Here is a 12417-nt window from a genome sequence, read left to right as displayed (position 1 = left end):
ACTGGAAGAATCCAGAAAAGACTTCAAAGGAGGGGAAAAAGCAGAGGCACTTTTCCATGGAAAGTGGGGTGGTAGTTGTGTGGGGTAGACACAGCGAGGGAAGAAAGTATGAGCAGGAGATGAGAGGGAGGGTTGAGGAGGAGGCGGGGAGAATCACAGCTATGCAAAGAGATAGACAAGAGGAAAGTAGGGTCTGAAAAAGAGACAGTTGGGAATACAGACGAGGGAGTACATGGGGTGGGTGAAAGTGTGATGAAAGAAAGGTACAAGCATGGGAGTGGGGATGGTAATGTTAACCAGATGCACAGAAAAAGGGATGCAGGAAGGGAACTTGAGGAAAAACGTAAATGGAAAAAGGAAAAAGCATGACACATGGGGTGCATGAACCAGTCTCTTAAATACCACGAGAACAACACATTCATGACTTTCAAACACTCAGGCTCCCATGAGCACATTTAAAGTCTTCAAGTTGGTTCTTTGGCAGGTCATTGAAATTAATAATGTTGCATCCATGGCAATACCAGTTTGTACTGTATGTAACTATCTGTCTACATTTGTATCGGGGTCATAAACATATTATTGTGTAAACAGGATACTATAGATCATTACAACATGTGGACGTATAAAGCTTTGTGTGTGTGTGTGTGTGTGTGTGTGTGCATGTGTGTGTGTGTGTGTGCTTGCGTGTGTGTTAAAGAGAAAACTCAAGGGTAGGGGTAAGTGTATCCAGCTGTGAAATGTGATCAGCACATCTGGAATGTGTCTGGATCTTGCTCCTGTAAGACAGAAAAAAGGAGCTTGAGGGAAGGAAGTAAAACACACCTTTATATAAATAAAGGAGTGTGTCTGGGATATCTATGCAGCGCTCGCCTATGTGAGTCTGAAAGTAAAAAGTGTGTGTGTGTGATAGGAGGGATGGAGCGAGGGAGGGAGCCAGGAAGTGAAACACATGTTGGACTGAGTCATAAGTCAGTGTGTCAGCCTTATGGGTGGCTTCTATATGGTGAGAACAGGCCTAACGTCCTCCAAGTAGCTGATTGTTGGAGTTTTTTATACAGGGTCATGTTGTTTCACCATCCATCAAGTTTAAAAATTCAATGTTGTATTAAACAGGATTCCAGATAGATAACCTTTAGCTAACACTGATTTTTACTGTAATTCACCATCAGTCACAGTCGTTATATTTAATGTGTCTTCCTATAAACAACTAGACACAATTACATTTTGTAGTGTTATTATTCACATCACTTCATGGTGCTCAATATATCTTTTACACTATGTCTGAGTGGTTCTCAAAGTGTTCAGTGATGAATGGCCCCATGGGTATAATGCTGTTGGGTGTTTCCTGCATTTTGAAGGAGGCCTTGAACAAACAGAAGTACAGTATGTGTGTGTACGCATTAAATAAAAGAGAGATAGACACAATGAGATGCCACATTGTCAAGGTGTTGTCTTGTTCCATGAGGTAGTATGTATTATATAACACTGCAAATTGCAACGGAGAGTTTTCGTGTCACTGTGGTGTTACGTTATGTAGATGTTGTTGTTACATAATGCAATCCAATTAGGACAAATTACTGTTTGGTTATCCCGAGAAGTTTTGGTCAGCATATATGTGTATAAATATAATGTGGATGATGCAGTGGCAGAGTATTTATATCAAGATTAATAGCATGTTATGATTGCTATTCAATGACCTTTCCTACATCATTTTCTTTCTTTTAATACTTGAAATTACATAGTTAGACTTTGACTCTTATCACCCTGCGTGTTGCTATTATGAGCTCATACATTCGTTACTTATACTCTGTACAGTTGTGTTCACAAAAAAGGCACTGTCTGAGGTTAAGGTGTGTTATTTCCATACTAAGCCATGTTTTGGGATACAATGTGACAGCGGATGGTTAGCAACACACTAACCTGATCCTTGCGGAGAGGAGAGAAGTGATGCATATTTAATACGATTTTAAAAATAGAAGTTTTTGATTGTACAAATTGGGTAATTTTATTAGACCTTGTCTTCATATTTGTAATGTAGACCTAGGACAATGTGTCTGTGCAGAACCGATGAAGTTACAATAAAGTACTGAGATATGGTTCAAGCTCATGACTTTGATGGTGAGCTACACCCCTCTTGTGGCTCTGATCAATATTACATGTACTTTTAGACTATTGCTGTGCTTTTCCTGAAACCAAGATCTGTTTATCTTTTTGTAGGGACCTCTTCCTTCCTTGCCACGGGTATCGTACCTGTTGCCCAAACAAGGTTAAGCCCCACACATCAGGCTGGTATTGGTCAGAGGAACCGCTCCATTCTCCTAGGACATCCTCACCAAGCTCCCCACTCTACTTCTAATCCAGCCCGCTCTCCCAGCGACGACCCCTCGTCTAATGGCACACTTCTCTACTGGGGTGACCTGAGCCGGACGCTGGCTTTCGCCTGGGAGCTGCATGTATACGGCTCAGCGAGCCTCTTCCTCGTCATGTTTGCTGGAGCTGCTCTTGGCCTCACCTTGTCCCCTGGAGCAAACTGTCCTCATCGGGGGGCTCTTGTACTCGCCAATGCTCTGTTGTTTCTGGCTGGAGGCCTTAGGGCAGCTCTCTTTCTGATAGACCCTTACGGCACAAGGAAATTCCTCCCTCGCCCTGCAGTCATGGTCCTCTACAACTTGCCCCTACACCTGCTGGTGTGGACACAGGCTGCCCTAGCACTGCTGGCATTGAGGGTGGCAGGAGTAAGTGTGTTACCTTCCACTTTGGAGCGTCCTCCTCTGGTGGCTGCATTGGCTGTGTTGCAGTGTACCCTGCTGCTGGCGGTGGATCTGCTTTCCCCAGCCCTGTCCCCTGTGGTGCCCGTCACCCTTCAAGTCCTGTCTTTATGCTGGGGCCTGGCTCTCTGTCTGGGCTTCCTCTGCTATGTGTTTCCACGTATACGCTGCCCCTCCATTCCCCATCCCGGAGTCCCTGAAGAGGCCGGGAGGAAGGCTTGGACAGGGAGCAGGAGGACAGGGGTGATCCTGGGTAGAGTGTTGGCAGTCTGTGCAGTTCTGGGGGCACTGTGCTGTGGGCTTCATGTTCATGCCACCTTATGGCTCTATGGACTGTTAGGGAACTGGACACGCTTCAACTGGGGATGGTGGCTGGTGCACTTCTGGGCCCGGCTCTTGGAGCTGGCCTGGGGGTTCTCCCTCCTACTTCTGGGTTCCTGGGTGTTCTGGAGGCCTCAAGGTTGCAGTGGAAGGGAGGAGGATGGACCAGATGGGAGAGCAGCAGGAGACCTGCCGTCACCTGGCCAATCTACAGGCTCCCCTCAAAGACATACTTGCTGGTCCAAGATAGTCCAGAGCCTGAGGGGGAAGCCCTGTAAAAAGTCTGACAGTAATGGGGTGGGAGGAGGAGGAGGAGGAGGACCAGGGGAGTTGCCTAACAACTGGGCTGGCCAGGAGCGTCCTGGAGCTGACATCAGCAAGAGTCTGATCAGGAACCAGAACCACGAGCAGGCCACTGCCCAGCCACGTTGCGTCAAAGACAGCAACCGGGGACGCAACCATAGAGGCCACTCTGCCGAACGAGGCGTATCTGACGGCTCCACAGGCTCCCTGTTGAGACTGCAAGCGCTGGGCCGGCCCCCACAACGCTCAGTAAGTGGCAGTCTGGATCAGGAGAGGGACACTTCACTGTCTCTTTATGAATTCGATCTGCGGCCCCCATCTCCCATTGACCTGACCCGCAGCATTGACGAGGCCCTCCACAGGGAACACCTGCTCGGAGGAGGAAGTTTGTTTCATCCTTTTAACCAAACCTCACAGTCCCCGTCCCCGGGATCAGGGGTCAGCCAAGGGCCCTGGCTTCGCAGAAACAGTGATCCTCAGCTGCTTTCTGAGAGCAGCGATGCCCAGACAGAGTCTTCCATGCCACTGGGGGGCAGTGTTCTCAGCAGTGTGCCCAGCAGGCAGGTGACAGCTCCCCCCACGCCCTCTCACCAGGGTCACAGGTGGGCCGGGGACGTGGCAGGAAGTGTCCCCTCATCATTGTCCTGTCCTGTGTCATTTCGTCCCTCCAGAACATCAACAGGGCATCTGGGGGAGGATGGAGTGGACGACACGCGGCCGTTCATCACCCCAGACTCAGAGAGCGTGCGGGGGAGGGCTGGGAAGCCGGTGGGGTCACGGAGTTACCTGGAGGTCAGCCGTCATGACGACTCTGCCAGTGTCAGCAGTGAAATTATCGATCTATGAACCAAACCTTGGACATGAGGACCAATTAACATACATCAAACACACCCTGTTAACATATATTGTTCAAAAATTTGGGAAAATTTGATCGAGCTGCCGAAAAATTAATTATTATTATTATTATTTTTAGAGAAGAGAAACTATTTAAAAGTGTCTCTTGGTGATGACCTTAAAGGATATCACCTAGTTGCTTTGTATCTTGGTAAAGGTTTAAACAACTGTGTTTGTGGAACATATATGAGATGCCTTTTACTCTGGGAGTAAAACTGGGAGATAAAGCACAGATAAACATGAACAACACTCATAACTCTTTCCAACTCTTTCTCACTCATGCATTATTGCCCTCTCTTTCTTGTCCGGTTTTATCTCAAACACTCAGACCTGCATAACACTGGTGTCACTTCAGATACACGGGGACCATACATACAGTACATTTCAACAAGTCCTAGTAATGGCATGTATGGGAACAGCACCACCAAGAATTTCAATACTTTTGAAAGACAAATGTGGCTCCAAACATTTTTAAGTCCCTTTTCTATTGTTTCTGTGAAAAGAAATGTCTCCATATAAACAACCGTGAATGTCATTGCTTTCATAGAGTTTATTTGCTGTGTTCCATAATTCAGTATGCTTTGTGAAGTAAAGATGTGCCATACATAACATTGTTTGGTTCCGTGATATTTGTATGGTTCCATAAATCCATTATTTGGGTTAACTCTCTATAGCGTCTTAACAGTATCATAGTGACTCAGCTAAGGATTACTACTTTGAAGCTCTTAATGTGCTGCTACGCCTGTTGTTGTTGTCCAGTCTGCCTTGTATGTTAATGTGAACCTGGTTGCATAAAGAGACGGGCGGTAAACAACGACCAGAGACATGCAGATGCATGGTTGTACTTCTGAAACTATCGCTGAGGCTTTTAGCTGTAGCTCAACTTCACAATGAGATTTAAGCATTCACTTGTGAGGTTAATGCATTTCATCTTGTTATTTTGCTGTAGGACAAAGCTCTTGCAATCAATAATTATGTACGTTTATAGCCTTTGACTGCATTTTTACAGGATTTGATGAAGAATATTAAACATTACAATAGTCCATTCAGTCGCATTGAATCAATTCAGACAGTTTTATATGTAATGTTAAATGCTACACAGCTTTGCAGGGCGGCACCACATGAGACTTGCTTGGCATGACCCTCAGATCTCTTATAACTGACCTAAATCAACACAGCACTTAACTGTAAGCCTGAGCACTAGACTGAAGTATTTTACTACTCAAGAGGAACATATCTTTCAAATATATGATGTATAAGCAACAATGTAAATAATGTTATTTTTGATGTTCATGAATAAAGGTGTATTTGAAACCTAGTTGTAGTGGTTACTGTGAAAGACAATCTAAAGTGTTAGTGCTTATGTGTGTGAGCTGTGCAGACAGTTTTTTCAACATCACACTGTGTCCAGTATAGGACATGCTGTGACGGTTAATACTTCACTGCAAAGGTTGTTACAAGATGTGCTCAGGATTATGGTGACGCAGAGATTGCTTAATAAATAACGAACGGACTACGGTCTGCATGATTTTGATTTGTTCTTTTCTTTCTTTTTTTATTCTGTCATTAAATGACGACAAAGGTATCAGAAAGAAACACAAAACACTTCACATGTAACCGTATTTTAGTCTATTAATTAACTTGAATCTGTTTGGTGATCCTGGCCCAGTGGTTTCCTCCTCCTCCTTAATTACATTTGAAAAGTTTTGTTCCAACATGATATATCAAGTATTCTGTTTTTAAAAACTGAGTGTTATTGTTGTTCCTGATGAGAGCCATACCATGACTTGTTTTTCGGTTACCTCAGGGTGACTTGCTGTACCTCCCAGTTATGTGAGATGCTTGACTTGGTTAGTATTTACAGTACAATGGCCTTGTGTTGTTGTCGACATTCCTAAGAACCTGTAAGATTTCACTGTATCAGTACTTGCTGTTACCTCTTTTACTTCATAACCAGGGTGGTTCCTCCAGCACCCATAGTGTTGTCCCCTCCATAAACGCAGTACGTGCCATAGAAAATAAATCAATGTGCCGCATCCAGTCTGTAGTCACAATGCAGAAGTACAGTGTTAGATTCATTAGTTTACTTTGCTCATTGAACTTTTGTTCTTGTATTCCTTGCTGCATTTCATGTATGGATTCAAATAAAAACGAGAAAACATATCATTATTATTGCTGTTTATTATTAGTGTATTCCTTTTTATGTAGGCTATTTCACAGCTAGTGCAGTGCCCTTTTAAAACATGCCTGTCCGTAGCGGATTGAGTGTTTTTGGGCCCCAAACAGCTATACATTTATTATGTTTAGAAAATATTGAATTATGTTACTCACTGTATCCTGAAATAATTTAGGCCTCCGAAGCACTGAAAAAAAATGCAATTTATTAGTTTACTACCTTCTTCTACTTAGAATTGTGGGATTTAGAATCAAACACATTGATAACAGCAGATATTTTGACAGCAAACATACAAGATCAATGCATTAAGACAATTTTCATTGATGATGCTGTATACCATCATCATGAAGGCAGGGTATCAAAAACTACTGAGAATGCCTTATCTACAGTAGGTTATGTCTAGATTTGCTCTATATAAAGAAGTTCCCTGATACAACTTGTGTTATGAATTGACAGTGTAAATAAAATTAATATTAATAATAGGGGTGGGGGGAAAAATCGATACAGCATAGTAGCGTGATTTTTTCAGTGGCAATACTGTATTGATACACAGGTGCAAGTATCAATCTTTTGTTATATACTGTATGTGTTGGTCAGTTTGTCTGATTGACAATCCCATTTTACAGCAATAAAATTGGGGTGATGTAAACAAACAGAGAAATGGATCTTTTTAGATAAAACAGATGTTGACAAAGTTTCCTTGTAGGGACATCATTTGAAATTGGGAAAAATTAGAAGTTGGAAAAAAGGTTATAAATTGCAGAATATTGCAATATGTTTAAAATCGCAATAATATCGTATTGTGGCATCAATATTGTGATGATATCGTATCTGGAGGCATCTGATGATTCCCACCCTTAATTAATGATAGTAAAAAAAATGAAGAAGCATCTGCCAAAAGAGTGAGTGAGTGTGTGTGTGTGTGTGTGTGTGTGTGTGTGTGTGTGTGTGTGTGTGTGTGTGTGTGGTGTGTGTGTGGGTGTGGGTGCATGTGTGCGTGTGTGTGTTACCACATAATTATTTCGGAAACATGGGTGATTCTTCTTTTACAATGGTTAAATATACACTGATATTGTTTCCCAGAGACTGTTGTTGATTGCACTCAGTTATGTACAGCATCATTTTAAATCCAGTACACTTCAATCTAAATAAGTTCCACAAATGACTGGCATAACACTGATTTTTGAACACAGTAAAATGAGATTCAACCAGGGTTATACATATGAAAGTCATTAGTTGACATCATAATAAGAATTGCCACACTAATTAGACAATATATGTATCAATCAAATGTATCATCTGACTCAGTAATCAACATCATTATCAAATGAGTCACAGTTCAGGACATGCACAGCAGTGCACAGCCTCTAAACTTCAGTACGAAACTGCAGAGTAGAATTCTTCATTTTCTGCTTGTAGTTCTCATCAAACTTTTCATCCTGCGCCACAGTGAAGTGGTTCTTCCAGTCACCAACTTTCCCTACAGAACCAAAAAAATGTGTTTATGTATGTATATATACACTTTGTTTGGTCATATATATATATGTATAATTTATGAAGGTTGAGATCTGATTTTATGTCATCTCACATGTACTGTACCTTTCCTCATGAAGGAAGACTTTGTGAAATCCAACTCTTTCACTGTTGAACGGTTGACCATGTTGTCGTTTTTCATAACATCAAACAACACTTTGCCTATGATTATTTCCTTCTCCTCAGCGGAAGGAGACAAACCCAGAAAGCAGCAGAGTTTGTCTATTTCCCGTCCTGTATCCTGGAAACGGTGTGAGATGTAAAATAGTGCACTAGTATATGCTCTATTACCACCTACAGCAGCGTTATGAAAAAGTAACTTAATTAGTATGAGAACTCTAAATTACACACACACACACACACACACACACACACGCACACACACGCACACACACACACGCACACACACACACAAAGGACAACCCACAAAAACTTACCTCAATCAGATCTTCATAGAACATGTAATGGATATTAGAGTATGTCTGTTTCTTCTCCCACCAGCCGTTCACATGGTCAAACCAGGATCCAAACACCACTGAAGTAACAGAACAATAAATGAAAGCATTTAAGAAATACAAAGAAAAGGTGTGCTTTTCCAATGCAAGCAACTGAATTACAGTTTTCATACATACTCTTTCCCTCTATGAATCTCTGGAGGTAGTTGCTCCAGTCTCCAGGCTCTGGGTGCAATGTGGTCATGCGTTCCAGATGGAAATAAGACACCACAGTGTCCTTTGCATTGCGGGCCACGTAGACTATCTACGCACACACACACACACACACACACACACAGCAAAAAAACACTTACATTGTCTGAAGAGCAGTATTGCATCCAATATCACTGTTTCCTTTTATCATTATTGAGCCTTCAAATGAAATGAAAACCCTACATGGTGTTTAAATTGATTTGCTGTTAAACGCTGTTTCTCTTTTCATAACATGATAACAAGAATGTAAGACAGACATAAACCTAGTAAAGATCTGTAGTAAGTCTGATAATTCCTCCATGTAAAAACAAAAACACTGTTGTGTGGGCACTTTGAATGATCTCCTTGACAATGTGTAACAATTGGACCTTGGACTTTTGCTCCCAAAAAGGTTTTGGCAGAAACTGGACTGGAACATGAGTCTTAATGATTCGAGGAGAGATAGCGAGGTTGTCCAGATGGTCTGTTCCTTTGTACATGGGTGGAGAAGGCCCCAATCCTGTACATTATCCAAACAGTTTACAGTGAATTAGTGAATACTACATTGTCGGGTACAAGCGGCCGAAATGGGTTTCCTCAGGAGGGTGGCTGGCGTCTCCCTTAGAGATAGGGTGAGAAGCTCAGTCATCCGAGAGGAGCTCGGAGTAGAGCCACTGCTCCTTCGCGTCGAAAGGAGCCAGTTGAGGTGGTTCGGGCATCTGGTAAGGATGCCTCCTGGGCGCCTCCCTAGGGAGGTGTTCCAGGCACGTCCAGCTGGGAGGAGGCCTCGGGGAAGACCCAGGACTAGGTGGAGAGATTATATCTCCAACCTGGCCTGGGAACGCCTCGGGATCCCCCAGTCGGAGCTGGTTGATGTGGCTCGGGAAAGGGAAGTTTGGGGTCCCCTACTGGAGCTGCTGCCCCCGCGACCCGATACCGGATAAGCGGATGAAGATGGATGGATGGATGGACATTGTCGTGAATACAAGACAAGACAGATACACATTAAACATTCAGATACCATGATGACAATAAATGCACCAATTAATTATTATTAACGGGGCTGCACATATTCAGAGCATTAACAGTAAACAAATATTTGGAATGAAAAGACATGTTATTTTAATATGAGGTTCTCTGTTATGCCGTTCCGACCACATGTGCGTGTTGTGCATGTGGCCGTGAAAAACAACGTCTGTATTTCAAGTATTGGGAAACAATCTGAGAGAGCTGTGTGGCGGCATCCTTATAATAATAACATGATAATATAATATGTAAAATACAATGCAACAGAATGACATCAATGTGAATAATTTAGTTTACTGATTTAATCAAGACTAAGAATTGCCACCACGTCATAAAAGGGTTTGCATGTTTGTGACATATGTAATATTTGGAGTATACAATAGTTAATTCAACCTTGCTGCAGAATAGGGAAGGCGGCCTCCAATATAGGCACCCTTTTATAAATAGGGATGGTTGTCTGAGCCTCTGTCTGACCAAAATTCAGCAGTTCAAGAATGTAGGTTACCCAGGTGGTTCCTAAAAGAAACAAAAATCAATTAAACAAAAGATATAATATAATACTATGAACAATAAATAAAGATAAGATAAGATGATTCCTAGAGGTGAATTTGGGTTAATAAATTCAGATCATTGTAGACTTCTATACACACATCTAATCCAAACTACAGTATAAAGCAAAGCACATCCTGTTCATGTGTGTATCAACTGACCCGCTTTGGGGTATGTTGCAATTAGTATATCATCAGGCCTGGTGTGAAAGTTTTGCATGTTCTCCCAGTTGTCTGTGTAAAAGTGAGTCATGCAGACTCCGTGAAAATCAAACAGTTCTGGTCGAGACATTATACCCAGCTTTGAAAAAAAGAGAGAACAGAATCAAAACATAGGCTGCAAAACGTATCATTGTGTAATCAAATTCAAGTCAGATTGTCTTCTAGAAATATAAAAGAAGAGAAACAACTAACAAACAACTAAGAAATAACTTAAGAATCCAAAAGGAAGAAAACATCTACTGAAATGAACAGAAAGATTGGATTGGTCACAAAATCAGGGCTGTTTTTCTCAGAGTTTCTCACAGGAAAGCAACAACGCTACAATATAATGATGCATTGTTAAATTAAATTGCAGTTGCTGTTATAGCTACGTACTTTTACTTAAGTAAGGTTTGAATGCAGGACTTTTACTTGCAGTGGAGTATTTTCTCAGTCTGGTAATGCTACCTTTACTTAAACAATTGATCTGAATACCTCTTCCTGACTACGTGTATAGCTGAACCCCACTGGAAAGGGAGCATATTTTGGAGAAAAAACACAATAAGAAAAAAAATGATCTGGAGCCATACCTCATCCATATTGCTGATGTTTTCCTCTGACTGCTCTTTCCTGGTTGTATTTTCCTCTTCTCCCAGTGTGTTTCTTCACTTCTACAAATCTTACTTTACTGTTACTTCAATCACCTCTCCTGGCAGATGTGATTTGACACTGAACTATGGAATTAGATTTCTGCCAATATCAATAGTAAAACGTACAACTTTGTTTACAGTTCCCTTTGCTTCTTTATGCACTGATCAGACTCTTTCAGCTTTGTGACCTTGGATCCCAGCTCCCTGCCTGACACACACCTCTTGCATGGGCGTGTCTTTTCACAAGTGCATCCCCAGTGGCTAATGAGTTTTTGAGTAACAGCCAGATGTTCAGTGCAGCAGCTGAGGTTTAATGCCAGACACCCAAAACAGTGGCACGGATGTCTTCCCGACTTATAAAGTGGTAGTATTGATCATATATGTTGTCTGTGCTGTGCTAGGCGTTTTGTTGTGTAAAGTTACAGCCAAGCTTTGCCATGTAAGGTAGTGTTAGAAAAAACTAACTATCACGTGTTCTTTGATTTGATGAGGACAAAGAGAGGCTGAGAATTAAGAAAAAGGTTTATTTAATTAGCATGATGAAGATGATAAGACAAAGCCAATACAACACAAAACATGATGACACTGCAGCTGACAGCGGACTTGATCCATCCTTCTCCCTGATGGAGACCAGTCCTGAATATTCATAAATCACACACACTTATCCCCTGCACCTGGGGGCTGTTCCTTTTCACCTGGTGTTTTCAAATCCATTCTCATTGGTCCGTCGTTGGGACGGTAACATATTGAGTTCATCTTAGCTCTCCATTGAGGAAGGACATGGCTTTAAACTTTCTATATGTTAAATGCCAGACTTGACCTGATCAATTCTTTAGAGTCAGAGGAACAGAGGGGAAGGTGAGAGACAACCGGGCCGGTCTTGACCTCTTCACAGAGACAATGCAAATTTCCCTAACTTGGCTGCATCGTACATAAACAGAAATGCAATGTTTTCAAAAGATTGTTTTTAACTTTTTATAACTCAACAGTAGTATTTAATGTTAGGAACAGGGCCTGAAATTAACACCCGACCACTTGCACAATGTGGGTGAATTTTGCAATTGGCGGGTAACACTGTCAATCTACCTGTCACATTGGCAGGAAGTCAGTGACAATTTAGTGATTCAGACGCGTAACATTTAGTTATGTATACATATATAAATATATATGTATATATATATATATAGTTAGATGGTGAAATAAAGATAATTGTTACAGGACTAGTTTAATGGTAGTACTTGTAGTAGTTTGGGTATACGGTTTATGTTACTTCCTAGCTTCCCCTAGGCATAAACGTAAGGGTTGTAACAC

The 12417-nt window shown here is 41.9% G+C and overlaps 4 protein-coding genes across 5 annotated transcripts in view; 1 reads left to right on the top strand and 3 right to left on the bottom strand.

The window, feature by feature from the left end:
- The window catches only part of LOC116692208 (proline-rich transmembrane protein 3), a 21051-nt gene extending 14607 nt beyond the window's left edge, over nucleotides 1–6444 (top strand). For both annotated transcript variants that reach the window (XM_032520302.1, XM_032520301.1), the window contains exon 4: nucleotides 2218–6444. In XM_032520302.1, the coding sequence (XP_032376193.1) occupies nucleotides 2218–4238 (2021 nt within the window). In that variant the 3' untranslated portion in view covers nucleotides 4239–6444. The remainder of the gene's footprint in view (nucleotides 1–2217) is intronic.
- Nucleotides 5844–12417, bottom strand: part of LOC116692210 (cytosolic sulfotransferase 1) — a 17246-nt gene continuing 10672 nt past the window's right edge. Inside the window, exon 9 of the mRNA XM_032520304.1 lies at nucleotides 5844–6108. The gene's annotated coding sequence lies outside the window, so the exon portion shown is untranslated. The remainder of the gene's footprint in view (nucleotides 6109–12417) is intronic.
- Nucleotides 7540–8694, bottom strand: LOC116692897 (cytosolic sulfotransferase 1). Its single transcript, XM_032521482.1, has 4 exons — nucleotides 8628–8694; nucleotides 8433–8530; nucleotides 8062–8236; nucleotides 7540–7942 (listed from the first exon to the last, which is right to left on the bottom strand). Exons 1-4 carry the CDS (start codon nucleotides 8692–8694, stop codon nucleotides 7830–7832), a joined length of 453 nt encoding a protein of 150 aa, XP_032377373.1. The 3' UTR covers nucleotides 7540–7829.
- The window catches only part of LOC116692211 (cytosolic sulfotransferase 1), a 28772-nt gene continuing 28063 nt past the window's right edge, over nucleotides 11709–12417 (bottom strand). Inside the window, exon 9 of the mRNA XM_032520306.1 lies at nucleotides 11709–11719. The gene's annotated coding sequence lies outside the window, so the exon portion shown is untranslated. The remainder of the gene's footprint in view (nucleotides 11720–12417) is intronic.

This window comes from Etheostoma spectabile, chromosome 7, assembly GCF_008692095.1.
Source record: "Etheostoma spectabile isolate EspeVRDwgs_2016 chromosome 7, UIUC_Espe_1.0, whole genome shotgun sequence".
NCBI classification, from domain to species: domain Eukaryota; kingdom Metazoa; phylum Chordata; class Actinopteri; order Perciformes; family Percidae; genus Etheostoma; species Etheostoma spectabile.
The sequence above is the reverse complement of the archived record's forward strand: the minus strand, read 5'-3'. Positions and strand labels throughout refer to the sequence as shown.

Bases quoted from the DNA above. Each gene is read 5' to 3' on its own strand.
- LOC116692897 (XM_032521482.1), bottom strand. From the start codon at position 8,694: ATGACCACATTGCACCCAGAGCCTGGAGACTGGAGCAACTACCTCCAG. The intron at 8,237-8,432 runs GTAAGTTTTTGT...CACCGTTTCCAG, and splicing joins TCTATGAAGATCTGATTGAG to GATACAGGACGGGAAATAGA. The intron at 7,943-8,061 runs GTACAGTACATG...TTGGTTCTGTAG, and splicing joins GTCTTCCTTCATGAGGAAAG to GGAAAGTTGGTGACTGGAAG.